The sequence below is a fragment of the Numenius arquata genome, chromosome 10 (genome assembly GCF_964106895.1).
Source record: "Numenius arquata chromosome 10, bNumArq3.hap1.1, whole genome shotgun sequence".
NCBI lineage: Eukaryota > Metazoa > Chordata > Aves > Charadriiformes > Scolopacidae > Numenius > Numenius arquata.
Genome location: NC_133585.1, coordinates 18,099,904 through 18,116,562, shown reverse-complemented (window position 1 = coordinate 18,116,562; position 16,659 = coordinate 18,099,904). Strand labels below are relative to the sequence as shown.

Sequence of the window (16,659 nt, the reverse complement as noted above, 5' to 3'; positions counted from 1 at the left end):
TGCGGGCAGGTCGGACTAGATGACCTTTGGAGGTCCCTTCCGGCCTGGACCAATCTATGAATCTATGCACTCATTCACAGAGAGAAACAGCTTTCCATTAAAGCCTGGTGCAAACATGCCCCCAACAAACCACGGAACTCTATGTACTGTAGCAGCCACTCTATGGGCAGATGATTACTCCCATATGTACCCAAGAGCCTGCCCTCCTTTAAGTTCATTTCCTACAAGGCCACAGTACACCATGCCACTGGAAACCTGTCCAGCAATAATCTCTCTAATGCAGACCACGTTTTTGTTGTGCCAGAGGGTCAAACCAAGTCTCATACTTTGGAAAGCAAAAGCACGAAGCCGAGGCATCCCCCAGGAGGACACCATGTAGCCCGGGCTGCAGTTGGTCCAACAGCGCTGGACCCATGACGGCTCCTTCAGCGCACCCCCGAGAAAGTCAGCCACTTCCAAGCACTTTTACAGACCTGGAGGAATCAAAACGCTTTTTCATCACGCTGATGCTTTAGACTTCAAAGAGCTTGTCCTCTCTGGAGCAGGACACACCAGCCCCACAATTCAGCACAGGCCTGAGCCTAGACCTAATCCCATGCTCACTTGCTCATACATCTCAATAAATTAAGTCCAGCGTGAAAAACAAAACCCCGAGTGAAGGTTGCCTAAGTGATTTCATCCTAACGTGTCTCTTTTCAGACTTTTACAACCTCACTGAATTTCTGCCTCTTGCGCTGCACTTTCCCACATCAGCACCCAGCCTGAGAACAAAGTTTCTTGCAAAACTTATCCATGCCCAGCTCGGTCCTTTCCCAGACAAAAACACAAGGAGTATGTCTTGTCATTACTAACCGCACTCCAGACATCTTTCTAAGGACTCTTGCATCTTGCTAGCACCAGCTAGAAATTTGAGGCTGCACGAGGATGTGCCCTCTACTTATAACCAAAGTGCTCTTCAGGGAGTGAGTTGGGATTTCAGGCAAATTTTGCTGAATTTCTCAATAACCGCATTTTTCTCACTGTTGTCCTACATTACATTGGTCCGTCACACGGACCTCTGTGGTCAAGGTGAATGAACACACACATTTAATGGAAAGCTGTCCAGATGAGATGGGGAGAGGAGTAAAACGGGGCAGGGGGCAACAGGTCTTGTAGAAGTTACCAGCTGTTCCCTTGGCGTTGCACTCGCCACCGACAAGTATCTCTAGACATGTGCCCCAAAATCAGCAGCACTTCGAAAAGAAAAAGCCGGCCCGATGACTACAGTACAAACTATCCCAGTGATGTGAATTTTAAAAACGCATGGGGGAAGAGCCGGCAAGTACCGACCAAAGGGGTGATGACACCGTTAAGAAACCAACTGGCACATAGCTCGGAGGTCGCCGCGTAGCACCCGGCACTGCCTACGAGACTGAATGCTCTGCCTTGTCACGCTTGTTTTCCTTCTGCCCAGTGATCCCGGGGATACAGCAAGGAGCGACACAAGCATTTGCTAGGAGGCACTAAGCCAATTCACTCCCGTGTTTAGCTGCAGGCCAGCAACTTCCGAGTTTTTGCGAGGAGGGCAAGAGGTAGCAGAGACTGGTAGGTTTTCATAGTTCGTCCCAACACAGAAAAAGGAAGGAATCTTGGGTAGGAGGGGACAGGCTGTCTGCTGAGGGTGCCTACGCGCTGGCTGTGTCCCTCCTGCTGGAGGATGGCAGCCACCCCCCGTGCAGCACATCTCCCCAGAAACCAAACAGAGGTGCTGGAAAATTAACATTCAGAGTCACTGTGAACCCCAGGGGGGTGAAGAAGGAGAGGTACTCACTTTTCTATGGCAGAAACATGCTTCGTCTCAAACTTCCCTTTGGTGAGAAGCTCAGGGGTGATTCTCCCCTCAAAGAGCAGCCCCTCCTTGGCCATCTTCACCAGGATGAGCCTCACCAGCTCCCCCATGTACATCCCACTGACCATCTTCTCAAACCTGCAGAAGAGGACAGCCACAGTCACCCAGCTGTGCCACTGCACCATCTGGCCCAGCCTGTAGCTTGCCTCGCCATGGGCAAAGCTGAGCTTTCTCCAACTGCTGAATTCATAACACAAGTGGAAAAGGGAACACAGAGCAGAAAAGAAAAGCAGCAAAGCTCACAAATAACTGTCTCACTCACAGCTGCTTCCCAGGATTAAGGGATCCACGGTCAATCTCTCGATCAAACTCAGTCCTGATGTCTTCCAGTGAGCCATCATCTCCGAAGGCCCCCCACTCCGTGTTAATGCACATCCTGCCCTCATCCCCTTCCACCAGGTCGATGTGCCGCATCTCCTCCATGTAACAGGCGTTGGTACCAGTGCCTTTAGGGAAAGGACATCATAAGAGAGGATCCTCGTCAATAAGGACATCATTGAGAGCAGCCCTGAGGAGGACTTGGGGGTGTTGGTGGATGAGAAGCTCAACATGAGCCGGCAACGTGCACTGGCAGCCCAGAAAGCCAACCCCATCCTGGGGTGCATCAAGAGAAGTGTGGCCAGCAGGTCACGGGAGGTGATTCTACCCCTCTACTCTGTGCTTGTGAGACCCCACCTGGAGTACTCTGTCCAGCTTTGGAGTCCTCAACAAAGGAAGGACATGGACCTGTTGGAACGGGTCCAGCAGAGGGCCACAAAGATGATCAGGGGGATAGAGCACCTCCCCTATGAAGACAGGCTGAGAGAGCTGGGCTTGTTCAGCCTGGAGAAGAGAAGGCTCCGGGGAGACCTCATAGCAGCCTTCCAATATCTGAAGGGAGCCTACAGGAGAGCCGGAGAGGGACTCTTTGTCAGGAAATGCAGTGACAGGACAAGGGGTAACGGTTTTAAATTGGAAGACGGGAGATTTATATTAGATATTAGGAGGAAATTCTTTACTGTGAGGGTGGTGAGACACTGGAACAGGTTGCCCAGAGAAGCTGCGGCTGCCCCATCACTGGAGGGGTTCAAGGCCAGGCTGGATGGGGCTTTGAGCAACCTGCTCTAGTGGAGGTGTCCCTGCCCATGGCAGGGTGGGTGGAACTCGGTGGTTTTTAAGGTCCCTTCCAAGTCTAACCATTCTATGATTCTGTGATAAGGTGCTAACCAAACAGGCCAGGCAAAGGGAGAAAAGCCACATGCATGCTGCAGCAGCAATGTGCATTACCAATGATCAAGCCAACTTCACAACGCTGGTCATCAAAACCACAGGTCATCATTGTCCCAACGGTGTCGTTTACAACAGCCATGATGTCTGCATCGTAGTCCTGATGGAGGAACAAAACGTTACTTGGAGCATATGGCTTCTCTGGAAAACATTGCTCTTGTTTATCACCGGTTTGCTTGTATCAACTAATTTCACAAGGAACAGGAGACAAGTAATTTGTCTGAATACCACAGCTCATCCTTTTAAATATAACCATTCCGTCCACCAGTTCCCAACGCCACATACCCAGGAAGACAATGAGAGCAGACTAATGCACCAGGCAAACAATAAAACAGCAGTAGCGTAATTCTAGAGAGCAGAGACCTGCTCTCACAGAAGCACACCCTTAGGCAGGAAAGAAGAGGGCTATGCACGAGGGAGGGAAGAACTCTGCAGTTAAACATCATGGAACAATTTGATGCAGTTGCTTGAGGAGTCAATCTAGAAAACATTCCCAAGTTACGCAGTTCTCATAGAATTTACTTACAACATCTAGGAGCTTTATTTCAAGCGAAGATTTTAATACAAAAATATAAGCAAATAATGCAATTAAATAAGATACCCAAATGACATGCACTCACTCCAGCTTCTCCAGTGTGTTATTCTAACCTGATATCAAGTCTGATGACAGCAACCGACTACAGTAATGTTTTTCGGTGACAGTAAAATTCAGGTTTGCTTAAGAGTCCACAACTGCCCACATAGACCCAAAACTGCCCAAATAGACCAAATATTGCCCAGTTTCCAATGAATTTGGATGCTGAGTAAACAACATATCACCTGGCCGCAAGCATTACGCAAACCCAAATTAATTCCATCTCACGGTCAGTGCCTTTTTATTTGTTGAAATCAGCAAGCTGGTCACCTTCACCCTCTATAAAATCAGCAGTGAGAAACTCACTGAGCCTGAAATCCCCTTCTCTTCTGCTCTGCTCCTCTCCCGTTCCCGAGCAAGCTGAGCCCGGCCCAAAAGCCACGGCACCAACACACAGCGCTTTCTCCATTTCTGGAGAGTGATAAAATTGCTGAAGGTTGCCAGCGACAAACCACAACACAGTAACTCAAGTTTTGTGCTATGAGGAAAATCACAGCGCTTCCACACAGCAGCTCCGAGGTCGCTCCCGTTTTCCCAGCAAAACGGCCAGACCGCGCATCTTCACGCAAGAAAGCAGAGCCGCACCACCCCTCAGAGCACACGCTCAAGTCAGTGATGGGAAGGGCGGTCCCCAACAAAGAAAAGCCAGTTTGCTGCTCTGATACAGAGTTTAAAAAAGAACGAAGTACAAGTTACCCCACGTTTCTTGATGGCCCTGTTGAGCAGCCTCACGACATCTGCCCCCTCCACTCCGCTTGCTTTGAAGCGCTTCGTCCAGGTTATCAGAATACCCTGGTAAAACAAGAGAGCAAAAGTCAACAGGATGCCACCATAACACACAAACTGATTTTTTTTTTTTTTTTTTTTTTTACTTAAAAACAAGATTTTAATGTCAAATGCATCTTCAGGTCTCTTTTCTTGTATGACCTAACAACCCAGCCTGAGACAATTGGCGGTCTTCGATTCTCATTACAGTCAGCTGAAAGACGGGACATTGTTTTCCCTTCCCTTGTTAGAAAATGGTTTGTTGGCGTTTTGCATTTTCAGCCCACTCTTCTCCCTGTTACTCCTCGACAGTTTTTCTTGGAAAACCATTTAATCCTTTTGGGCCATGGAAATTGACTGCTTTCAGAAAAAGCTGACTGCGCGGGACTGACTAAAGAGCAGGGATGTGATGTTTGTACGCCCAGGACTCGGCTGCAGCGGGGACCAGGCTGCTGCACACTTGCTGCCTGGATTCCCAACTGCCCGGGGCTTGTTTCGCTGTGGGATCGTGTTTATGGGTTGAGGCAAATGGAAATACTGGAGATGTAGCAACCTATGTCCCCAACTTACAGCGTGGATAAAAAAGGAAATCCTGGTGTCGAATTCTTTCTCTGCAAACTCTCATAAAGAGTCTGCAAATCCCCCAAGGCAATGAATACATCTGATTTTTTTCTGATTTTAGCTAATGCCTAGCTGATTCAGAGCATTCGGTATATAAGTAAATAATAATTAAAAAAAAAGAAAAGCGCATTGACAGTAGTCAACAGGAAAGATGACTCAAATCAGCTCAGCTTTTCATACCCATCCCAATATTCACATCTATCACAACGAGAGTCCACGAAGCTAAAAACCAGAAAAGCTGAAGCCTATAGGCACAAGCAGACATTGCCCAGACGTACGTTTGTCCATATCTCAGCTTAAAAATCAACCACAGGTCTTGTGCAGGTTCACCCTCCCAACTGCAAACAGCATTTAGCCCCAAAGCTACAGGGGACAGGGGGATCGGGGCAGCTCTTTCCAAACAAAAGGTACTCCTACCACTAAACCACAAAAACTCAGTTTGCATAAGTTTTGCCCCTGTGCCATCCTCGTTAGCATCATTTTGAAACCCGGCAAAGCCCTGTGCTGCTGGCACAGGAAAACCACGGGCAAAGCCCACTCTGCAGGCACAGCTTTAATGGTCAAAACAGCCCCTTGGTCTTTTGTGGAACTTCTAGCGTTCAGGAAACGGGTCAAACCACACTGGCAAAAGAGGAGCTCTTCTCAGTGTGAGCAGCCACCGTGCTGGAAGGATATTTTGCTTCACCAGCAAGGCCTCGGCACGCAGGGAGGAGTCCTTGGGGCGCAGCGGGGTTGAACAGGACCCAGCCATGCAGTGCCACCGTGTCACTCTCGGAGAAATCAGGGAGCACCCTGCCTCCTTCTGCTCACCAAGCACGAGGAACCAGCACACAGGCAAGCACAGCCTCACCAAAGCAGCAATCCAGGAACAAATCTGGCCCACAGAATCCAGAAAAACATATTTTACAAATGCCCAAAATATCACAAAACCTCTCGGAAAGAGAGTCCGCTCCACCACCGCTCATCCTCAAGTCTCTACGGGTGTCCCCAGCCACATGCTACCTGCCTGCCCAGACTGGAGAGCTGCACCAAAATCAGCTCATCTCTTCTGAACGGATGCAGGAAAAGGCAGCGCGCTGCTCTTAGCGACATGCAGACCCTGAGCTAGCAAGCACCCTTGGTTTCAGCTCTCAGTTATCGCTCCAAAAGCGGGAAATGTAATAAAAACCATGCCTCATCTGGCCCTCCTCAGCAGCAGCACCTGGGGAGCTGTTGGGCCGGACTAACCTAGAGACCTGCAAGCTGGAAAAGCAAGTCGCGCTTTAACAGCCTTTTGCGCGGATTTAATTTTTCCTGCATTAATTTGCTGCTCCGTTGCCATAGCAACGCCGGACCAGGAGGCTGCTGAGTCATTTGTGATACCATGAGCAAAAAGAAGGAAAATATCGTAGCATCCTTGCCACGGGGATCTCATCAGTCGCTTCACACAACGCTGGTTATTTCCATCCCTTTTTAAAGCGCGTCGCTTCCAGGTGCCAGCGGCAGGGCTCAGCGGTGCTGCCCAGGGGGGACACCCCGGTCTGCACCAGGGGTCTGTGCACTTGGGAAGTTCAGCAAAATCTGAGCAAACACTGCCGGGCTGGGTCCTTCCCAGTTGTGCCCCATCAGGAGGTGAAAAAGGCTGCAGGGAAGGCAGGCAAAAGCGTTGCCGTGTGTCCAGGGTAAACCATAATACCGAGGAGCTCAGGCAGAGGCAGAAGGAAACATCAGATGCCTCTTTGTCATCTGTTAAACCAGATCTTCCAGACAGAAACATAAACACAAAGTGGAGTCTGACAGTGAAATAAAAAAAAAAAAAAACTCATTTATCCCGAAAATGAGACCTGTCTGGAATACTGCTTTCATAGCAGCGTTTTAATAACACAGTAGCTCTTCTGCATGTTAAGAAAATTGTGAAATCTTCTTACCTCATCCAGCTTGGATTGCCGACAGGGGAAAGAAAACGTAAACCCTACTGGCAGCTTCTTGTCTTTGATTTGTTGTTTCTCCATAAAGTCTCCCAGGCATTCAGCAACATGATCAAAAAGCTATAAGAAAATGAAGAGTAAAAAACTACGATTAGAGATACAGTTTCAGGGAGATAATATTATTTCAAGCTGCATATGAGAACTGTACTGGGTGAGGAGAAAGGGGGAAAATATCTGCTCCAAATTTTTAAAGATATATAAATCACAGAATCACAGAATCTTCTTGGTTGGAAGGGACCTTTGAGATCATCGAGTCCAACCAACAGATGATATAGCTATGAAAATACTCTCAGGTAGTGTATATTAGTACATTAATAATTAATAGATTATGAAATACATTGTCCTTTTAGATATGTAAATTCTGCATGGCATCCTTTACACCCATATAAAAATGCCTCTCCTGAAACAAGCGGCATATGGCTCTCCAGCCTGCCATAACCCTTCTACTTAACATTTGATGAGAACAAAAATGTTCCTTTAACCTTTCAATAACAGGAAGGAGCATCTCAAAAGAACATTTGGGATCCAGTCCCACATGAGTTTGTGCACTTCTACAGCTATGCAGAGAAGATCAACATCTGCTTCGCTCCAGCATCACTGTGACCGAAGAAGCCAGCGCTTTGCAGAAGCAACCCAAAATAATCTGTTCCTAAAGCACACAACAAGCAAACAAAAAGGAAACCCAGGGGAGTTGTCTAAATATGTCACATGTTCTGAGAAACAACTTGAAATGGGAAGATTTTCTGCTTTTTTTTATAATGCTGAACTGCGCAGGCAGCCTGCGCCAGGCTTGCAGGTACCAGTTCCCCCCCCGTCATCTCGACGGCATCCCTCGGCAGGCACGGGATGTCTCGCCCATCCAAGCTATTTGGAATAGATCAGGTAGATCGCAACGCTCGCAGCCAAAATCAAGCCCTGGCATTTGAAGCAACAAAAACACACATTTGTATCTAGCAGTACCAAAAAGCTAGACGTGCCTTCAACTGACCCCTACCAGAAACGGATGTCAAACCTATTAACGAGTCACCACCTGCCCCAGAAGATTACTGTGCTTCACATTTTAACTCCCAGCAAAAAAAACCCAAAACATCCCTATCTGCAGCATTGGTGGGACGATGCCAGGGAAACTGCCCATAAGATTGGGGATAATAGGGAGTACAAACGATACCTGTTGGTTGCAATTAGCCTGTGCAACTATTAAGAACAATATACAGGGTCTTGGAGAGACAGGAAAGCACTACAGACAGGCTGCAGCAATTACAAAAAAACGAAGAGGAATATTTTGCTGTTCGAAGCAGACTGGGAAGTGGCATCTGTAACGTCACAATTTAACAGAACACCTTAAGCTCACTCCTAAAATGAGGTCAGATTTGATTAAGCAGAAGTACAATAGTTTCCCAGGGAAAATGTTGCCATTCGTCGTCCTGGGCAAATCAAGGACATGTCACTGAGTGCGGGCAGTGAAACGGCATGGGAAAGCAACCGACGCTGCTGCACTTCTGTAAAACTATTTTCAGCTGTCCAGACGAGGGAGAGAGAAAAAGGAGTTACAAAAAACTTATTACAAAGAGTAATAAAATATGACAACTTTTCCAAGAGAAACACAGAAATAACAGAAGCGTATGTTTTTAATTATGCTTTCCACGTGAAAGTATCTTGCTAAATCATGGAATCACGGAATTGTCAGAGTTGGAAGGGACCTCTAGAGATCATCTAGTCCAACTCCCCTGCCAAAGCAGGGTTGCCCAGAGCACATCACTCAGGACTGCATCCAGGCGGGTCTTGAAAATCTCCAGAGAAGGGGACTCCACACCCTCCCTGGGCAGCCTGTTCCAGGGCTCTGCCACCCTCACCGGAAAGAAGTTTCTCCTCATATTTAAATGGAACTTCCTATGTTCCAGCTTGTGCCCACTGCCCCTCGTCCTATCGCTGGGAACCACTGAAAAGAGTCCGGCTCCATCCTCCTTCAACCCACCCCTTAGGTACTTGTAAACATAGATAAGGTCTCCCCTCAGCCTTCTCTTCTCCAGGCTAAAGAGCCCCAGCTCTTTGAGCCTTTCCTCATAAGGGAGGTGCTCTAATCCCTTAATCATCTTAGTTGCCCTACGTTGGACTCTCTCCAGTAGTTCCCTGTCTCTCTTGAACTGGGGAGCCCAGAACTGGACACAGTATTCCAGTTGTGGCCTCACCAGGGCAGAGTAGAGGGGGAGAATGACCTCCCTCGACCTGCTGGCCACACTCTTCCCTACACAGCCCAGGATCCCATTGGCCCTCTTGGCCACAAGGGCACATTGCTGGCTGATGGAAAGTTTGCTATCCACCAGGACTCCCAGATCCTTCTCCTCAGTAGTACTACATTAAAGGAGATATCCCTCAACACTAAATACTCAATCCTACTAAGCTTTCAGCTGCACCCATGATTACAAACAACAACCAACCTCAAACCCCTCAGAAATTCAGAGGGCATTCAGAGGGCAGGAGGCAGAAATACTGCCTGTGGATGGATGTTCATAGAATCATAGAATGGTTAGAGTTGGAAGGGACCTTAAAGACCACATAGTTCCACCCCCCCTGCCATGGGCAGGGACACCTCCACTAGAGCAGGTTGCTCAAAGCCCCATCCAGCCTGGCCTTGAACCCCTCCAGGGATGGGGCATGTCCCTCTCGTGTAATGAACTGCGACTGCATAGAGAAGAAACGAGACCTGCTTTCTGTGTCCGACTGCAAAAGATCCCCGGGCATTCCCAACGGACTCTGGAAAGCCCGTGCGGTCCCAGCTCGCCTCCGTGAGCTATCGGTGCACGCTTGCTGCAAGCAATGCACGCCGTGAGGCATCCGGGCTCCGGGGCTGGCAGTGGGGCACACGAGCAGAACCCGTCCCGCAAACGCAGTTAACTATTAGCCACCTTCTCGACACCACAGTAGCAGTGTCCAGGCACTGACGTGTGGTCTGGCTGTGCTACTGTTTTAATAAAGCAGAGAGGGAAGGCATCGCTCAAACGGAGGGGGGAGAAAAAAAAAAAAAAAGACAGGAGGAAGCATTTATTTAATTTTGCTACCATTGACGGTCGTAAGATTTTTCCTAAGGAGACTTGAGGAAGCATCTGTATGTGCCCATGCCCAGGTTAATATCCAAACCTTACAAATGCCAAGTAACTCAGACAGGACAGTAGAGGCATGTGGATTTCATTAAAGCAGGGCAGGCGGATTGAGGGGAAAAATTCAAATTCCCATCCACCCACAGGTGTACAGCAGGGAGCAGCGCAAGCCCAATACTTTATCAAATGCCAAAGAGACGGACAGAGTGAACACTGCAGCCAAGAGGAAAAGACCGGTCAGATCTTACACCTTTATAGACCTGAAGCGATACAACCACGAGACGCTGAGCAATATGATATCAGGCTTCATTACTTCCTCTGGCCATGAAGCTGCCTGCTCAGGTTGGGCTCCAAGGACTCTCCACAAGGATTTGGCTGGCAGCCAGCAGACTTTGGCAAGCAACTGCAGATTTGAGCTCAACATCAAGCCCCTGAACCGGGAAGACTTCAGGAGCAAGGAAACCACAGCTTCAGATCGAGAGAAGAGCCACAAATCTGTAACCTCTCTCCACAGGCAGCAGAACACAAAAAGCAACACCAAAACCAAGCCTCCGGCACGCTCCCACTCCACTCCCACCCAGGAAAGACAGGCTTCTTACAAATTTTAGATCTGCTATTACACTGATGAAGTCAATGAGAGCTTTGCCCTTGACTTTGATATGGAACCGTCTCTGACTGGCAGAGCTGTCAGCCGGTGCCCGGCAGATGGGCAAAAATAGAAGTCTGAATGCAGTGAAGTAGAAAATATCAAAACGAACCGTTCTAGTGAGGCATGAAGCCATAAATCACAATCCCTTCAATAAGCTGATTATATATTAGGCTTTAAGAGTATAACTCACCGAAGTTAATGACACAGCTTGCTGAAAAACATATTAGTAGCCTGCCCTGTGCCGGCAGTTCAGTCCAAACATTCCACTAATCTGGCTCAGAGATTTCAGAGAACCTCAACCATATGCATCACTCGTAAGCAACAAATCATCACCTGCCCATGCACCTCCTGGGCATCCCCCTTGCTGCCCTGTGAAGTCCCACAGCAAGCGCTTTAGTTGTGGCTGGATATCGTCATGGGGCAACTTCGAAGCCGGATGCAATTCTGATGATGCTTCCAGTTCTCCTCTTCTTTTCCTGGTACTTAAATACCCAAAGCAACTAGCCCCAGGGTCAGCACTGGAAGCCTTGCTTGCTTCTCTTTCAGTTTAAAAGCCATGACAAAGCCTGTCAGTCTGAGCTCCATCCTGCTGGTTCCCAACAGCCAAATGGCCTTCGGATACACAAAAATTAAAACGTAAACAAGACAAAGCCCTGGAAAGCATGCAGTCCCTTCTCCTGGCTTCTCCTTACCACCCTCATCCTTTCTCCATCAAGTCTCACCTTAAGTCAGCCTGCCTTGCTTCCCCAGAACACAGACACACACAGACAGCCCTGCTGCTTGTGGGTCTCCAGCTCCCGACACCCCTTGATGGACACGCAACCCCCAGCTCCAACCCTGCCTCCAGGGCAGCCCACCCAACCTGCCTGCCTCCCTCCACCAGCAACAGACGCTCACCTCAGCTCCCCTCCAAAACCATTCCGTGGGAAAGCCACTGCATGCCCTTTTGGCCAGACAAAGCAATAGTGTTGGGAAAAGTCTTTACAAGAAAGGGATTTTATTGCTGTGGTTCAGCTATCACAGCAATGCTTGTATCAGTGCTACTTACAAGTCATGATCACAGAATCATAGAATGGTTTGGGCTGGAAGGGACCTTTAAAGATCACTGAGTTCCAACCTCCTGCCATGGGCAGGGACACCTCCCTCAAAGCCCCATCCAGCCTGGTCTTGAACCCCTCCAGGGATGGGGCATCCACAACTTCTCTGGGCAACCTGTGCCAGTGTCTCACCACCCTCACAGGAAAGAATTTCTTTCTGGTATCTAATCTAAATCTCTCCTCTTTGAGTTTAAAACCATTACCCCTCGTATTATCACTATTCCCTGATAAAGAGTCCCTCCCCATCTCTCCTGTAGCCCCTTTAGGTACTGGAAGGGGCTATAAGGTCTCCCTGGAGCCTTCTCTTCTCCAGGCTGAACAACCCCAACCCTCAAACCCGTCTTCATAGGAGAGGTGCTCCTACACTCACTATTGCATGAGAATGCAGCAGCAGTTATTAGATACATACATTAAGGGTATTAAGGTGACTACAGAAAATACGTTAAGGGTAGAAATGCTGTTTGTACAGTTTTTCTTTTATTCTTTTGCTTAGTCTTCTGAAACAAGTTATGAGTTTCCTGCAGGTCTCTTACTTGTCTCTTAAACAGCACCTCCTTCTCATAAAAAGTGTAAAAAACTTGCTTTTTCCAGCAACGAAAATTACCTGGTTTGTTTTACACTGACGTGCAGACAAATCTGCCAGTAAAATATTCATTGTAATCCACTTCATGATCACGAAAAGAAAATAAACTCTTCCAAAGAACCCCATTTGAAATCCAAGCAAATGGATCCAAACTCTTGGAACACGGGAGACTGAAAAAAAATCCCTATCATTTATTCAGCAAAAAATCAAGTTGAAGTTGTGCCAAAACAGTCTGTCAGCTTCCTGTAATTTTTCTAATGTACTTGAACTTTTCACAAATGCTGAGTTGCTCAGACTGCCAGGACTGATATGTGGCTGTCACGGGTATTTCTGTCCCTCATCTAACATTACAATTGCAGGGTTGGCCACACTCGTTGCTTACAAAGACTAAGCTGTTTGCCTGCTCTCCGTTCCTATCCGTGGAAAGCAACTTCACTGTAGTAAGTCAGAATTTTTACTTCTAGGCCATTTTTTCCCCTAAGTCAGCCAAAAGTCTCCCACACAATGACAGCAGATTTGCAGCACTCATGTATAGTCTATTACACTAACTACTTATTAGGGTGGCAGAGCCCTGGAAGAGGCTGCCCAGAGAGGTGGTGGAGTCTCCATCTCTGGAGACATTCAAAACCCTGCCGGGACACGTTTCTGTGCAACCTGCTCTGGGTGGACCTGCTTTGGCAGGGGGTTGGACTAGATGATCTCCGGAGGTCCCTTCCAACTCCATATCATTCCGTGATTCTGTGATACTGCTTACTTATTTTCACTATCAACAAAGAGCTGCAGTCGAGTCCGGGCACACTGTAGGTGCGACTCTTAAGATGCTAAGTTCATTCTTGTGGTGTTTTTCTAAAACGGTAGCGTGAAAGCAGCTAGTCTATAGAGAGACATCCTAAGGAAGAGGTGCTTACCCGCGTTCCGCTGCCATGCATGATATCCTCAGGCGTATTATAAATTTCGCTCTCCATTTGTACCGTCTGCTTTTTTTCATGAGACACCTTCACCCGGAGAATTCGGAAATAGGAACCGCCAAGATCCAGCGCAATGAAATCTCCTTTCTCTACGTGGAAAACAAGAACACAAGCAATTAAAGACTGTAGGCAACACAAATCTGGGAAACACCAAGCTCTGTTAAGTATAACGCATCGGCAGATGCCCAGTGCAAGGAAGTTGTAGCCGCAGGGCATCCGTGTGATTCTCTACAATTTAACACGAAGTTGGTGCAATGGCAACGCCAGCCACCATGGCCACGCTTGCAACTGCCATGAGGGTTTATCTAAAAAGAATGGACTAAGAGTGGACAGTCTGTATCCAGACCTCACGATGAAGCTGGCAGAGCAAAGACCTCAGGAGAAAGCCAAAAAGATGCTGGAAACAGAGACAGTACAACGAAGGGATGTCAGACCACCAACGAGCAGTCTTTTGCTGTAAATGAACCTGTGTCATTTTGGCAATTAACAGTGAATGTGGCTGGATGGTGCACTACCCTAAAATCAACAAATTACACACATTATTTCACCCCCTAAAACTGAGATTCACAGCAAACTGCAGTCAGAAAACAGAAGTCAGAGAAACAACAGGTAAAAAATCAGGAGGTGGCCCTGCAGTGCTGCAGGAGTTATTCAGAAGTTGCGATCCCTTGCACGGAGCTCCTCAATCACTCCCAGGGAGCCAGGGAAAGAGTGAGGATACCTCCACCTCCCCCTGTGGTAGAGAGGGATTTGGATTTCAAAGCCAAAACCACTACCTCCCCACCTCCACAGACTTCAGGGTGCAAGTCAGGCAACAGGGACACGTGTGGTGGCTATCTGAGGAATGACACTTCCCACACTCCCTGGAGAGCAAGGCAAATATATTTGACCGGACGGCTTATGCTATCTCGTCTTATCAAAGGGGGAACAAACAAAGACTGTGATCGTTACAGTCTGCAAAAAGATAATATTCAGGGAAGCAGTGCGCACACCTTATCACACAGGAGTGCGTGTCCGGGCTGCAAGCTCACCGAAGCTCTTTGCAAGCATCCCTGTCTGTGCATGGCATCCCTGGGCTCAGGGAGGCTGCTGAGAGGGTGGTGAAGCAGAGGCACACGGCGCTTCCTCCTCCCGGTTTTCTCATCGATTTGTACTTCTCTGCGGTGTCAGAAGCGTCCCAGGCCACAGTGGGATGAGCTGTCTCCCCCCAATCCTGCACCACCGATGCATATTGCCGGACCCATCCTGCGGCACTCTTCAGCCTCCCTTCATTCTGCCTTCCAAGTTTAAACTATGACTTTGGGAAGACTGTTCCAAACATCACCGTTTTTTCCATTTCTACCTAAATCCAATGTGGAAAGACCTCTAGGGGTTGGGAGGACCTCAAACTTCGACTCAGCTCTCAGAGCCTTCTGACCCCACGCTGTCACCAAAATATCGGGTATGCAATTTTTCCACAAGGATTTCCAGACCCGGACTTGCCTCTGTGATTACCCTGCCCAATCTCAGACCAAAACTCCTGAAGTCTCTGGCTTAGAGAGCTGCACCTCATCAGCCCCTGCACCTCCAGGAGCCCCATCCTTCTCAGCAAAGGTGATGAGCTGGACGCTTGGGGCATCCCTCCGGGCAGGACCAGCCTGAGAGAGGCAAAGACACTGCAAAAGCCCTGACGGTTTTCCAAGTTTGCAGCGTAATACAGACACAAAACCCTGTCACGTGAGAAACCACAAAGAACAATAAGCTCCGTACAGAAAAACGTAGCAAAATGACAGCGGGAGCCCACAACTAACGACCCCCCTAATTTTAGTGCACGGCAATGCGACTTTTCCTTCTTGCTTCCCTACCTCTTTCTGAGCAGCGTGGCTTTAAACACTGCTTCGCTCCAGTATGAATGAAAACAGGAACATATCCAAACTGTAGCTGCAGTTCCCATTGTCGGGTTCGGCATAACAAATTCTGTAACTCACAACCTCCTTCACCACCACAAGATGAGAAGCAATACATTTACCACAAGTGTCTCATTAAGCCAAACACCCGAATAAGCTTCATCGTATGAGGCATCACTTGTCAAACGCAAGCCATTACCTCCAATAAATAACAGAAAAATCAACATTGGACCAGATGGCCCTTTTTCAAGCCTAAACGCACCCTGGTACATACCTCAAACAAACACCGCACTTCAGAAATACCTTCCCTGGCAGTAATTAGTGTGTTTGATTTTTCAACACCATCAAGCTCATCGCAAGATAAATTTTATTAAGGATTATCCTTTTCAGTTAAACAGAAGAACAAACTCTGAACTAGAACGTAAAGCTTTCTGTGTGCAAAGTAGCAGTTTTCTTTCAGTGTACTCCAGGACTTAAACCAAGTAGCAGCACTTAATCTATGCTTTATAACACCAAGATGCAATCAAACCTGCTGTAAATTAATTTAGGAAGATGCTTTGAAAGCATTTTGAATTTTGTTTAGTGATGGGGTTTTTTGGGGGTTTTTTTGGTTGTTGTTTTTTTTTTTTATCAGAGTTAGGTTGATGGTTGGACTAGATGATCTTGAAGGCCCCTTCCAACCTAGAAGATTCTATGATTCTATGAATTAGCTTGAGATACTGTTCTGGGCACTCTGGATAAAAAACTTTGTAGCTTTCATAAATTAAGCAACTCTGAAAGAAGCAAAAACCCCTGCTAACAGCAACACCTCAAGAGTCTCCGAAATTATTACTCAAAAGCTTCTTGTTAACAAAGTACACAAACACAGGTCTGAAACTAAACAACAGTATTTTCCTGAATAGTCAGCTCTCATAATAATAACCAGACTCAGAGGAAAGAGCTTACCAGGCAGTAATTGGAGAGGGGCGAGAGAAAAGGGCAGGCTTTCAGCCTCTGGCTTTTACGGAGGGACAGCTGAAGGCAGAAATTGCCCTCGGTTCGGGAACCGAACCTCTATTTTGGGCACAGCGACACGGACACACCAGCAAGGGCCTCCCCAGAGCCTTTCGGCGACGTCCAAGCCAGACGCGGCCGGCACACGGGGGTGAGTCAGGGACAGAAATGCCATCACACCCACCCACGGCAAATATCGCTCCTGACGGGGGTCAGAACATGCCTTTCCTCGGCAAACGAATGG

At 47.9% G+C, this 16,659-nt stretch overlaps 1 protein-coding gene across 2 annotated transcripts in view; it reads right to left on the bottom strand.

Annotated features, from left to right (window-relative positions):
* HK1 (hexokinase 1) overlaps positions 1–16,659 on the bottom strand; it is a 42,355-nt gene that overhangs the window by 16,342 nt on the left and 9,354 nt on the right. The window contains exons 3-8 of one of the 2 annotated variants that reach the window (XM_074154583.1): positions 13,477–13,625; positions 7,082–7,201; positions 4,485–4,580; positions 3,155–3,254; positions 2,151–2,334; positions 1,811–1,966 (exon numbers count right to left, since the gene is read on the bottom strand). In XM_074154583.1, coding sequence (XP_074010684.1) covers positions 1,811–1,966; positions 2,151–2,334; positions 3,155–3,254; positions 4,485–4,580; positions 7,082–7,201; positions 13,477–13,625 — 805 coding nt within the window. The remainder of the gene's footprint in view (positions 1–1,810; positions 1,967–2,150; positions 2,335–3,154; positions 3,255–4,484; positions 4,581–7,081; positions 7,202–13,476; positions 13,626–16,659) is intronic. The other variant, XM_074154584.1, reaches the window with a different exon arrangement.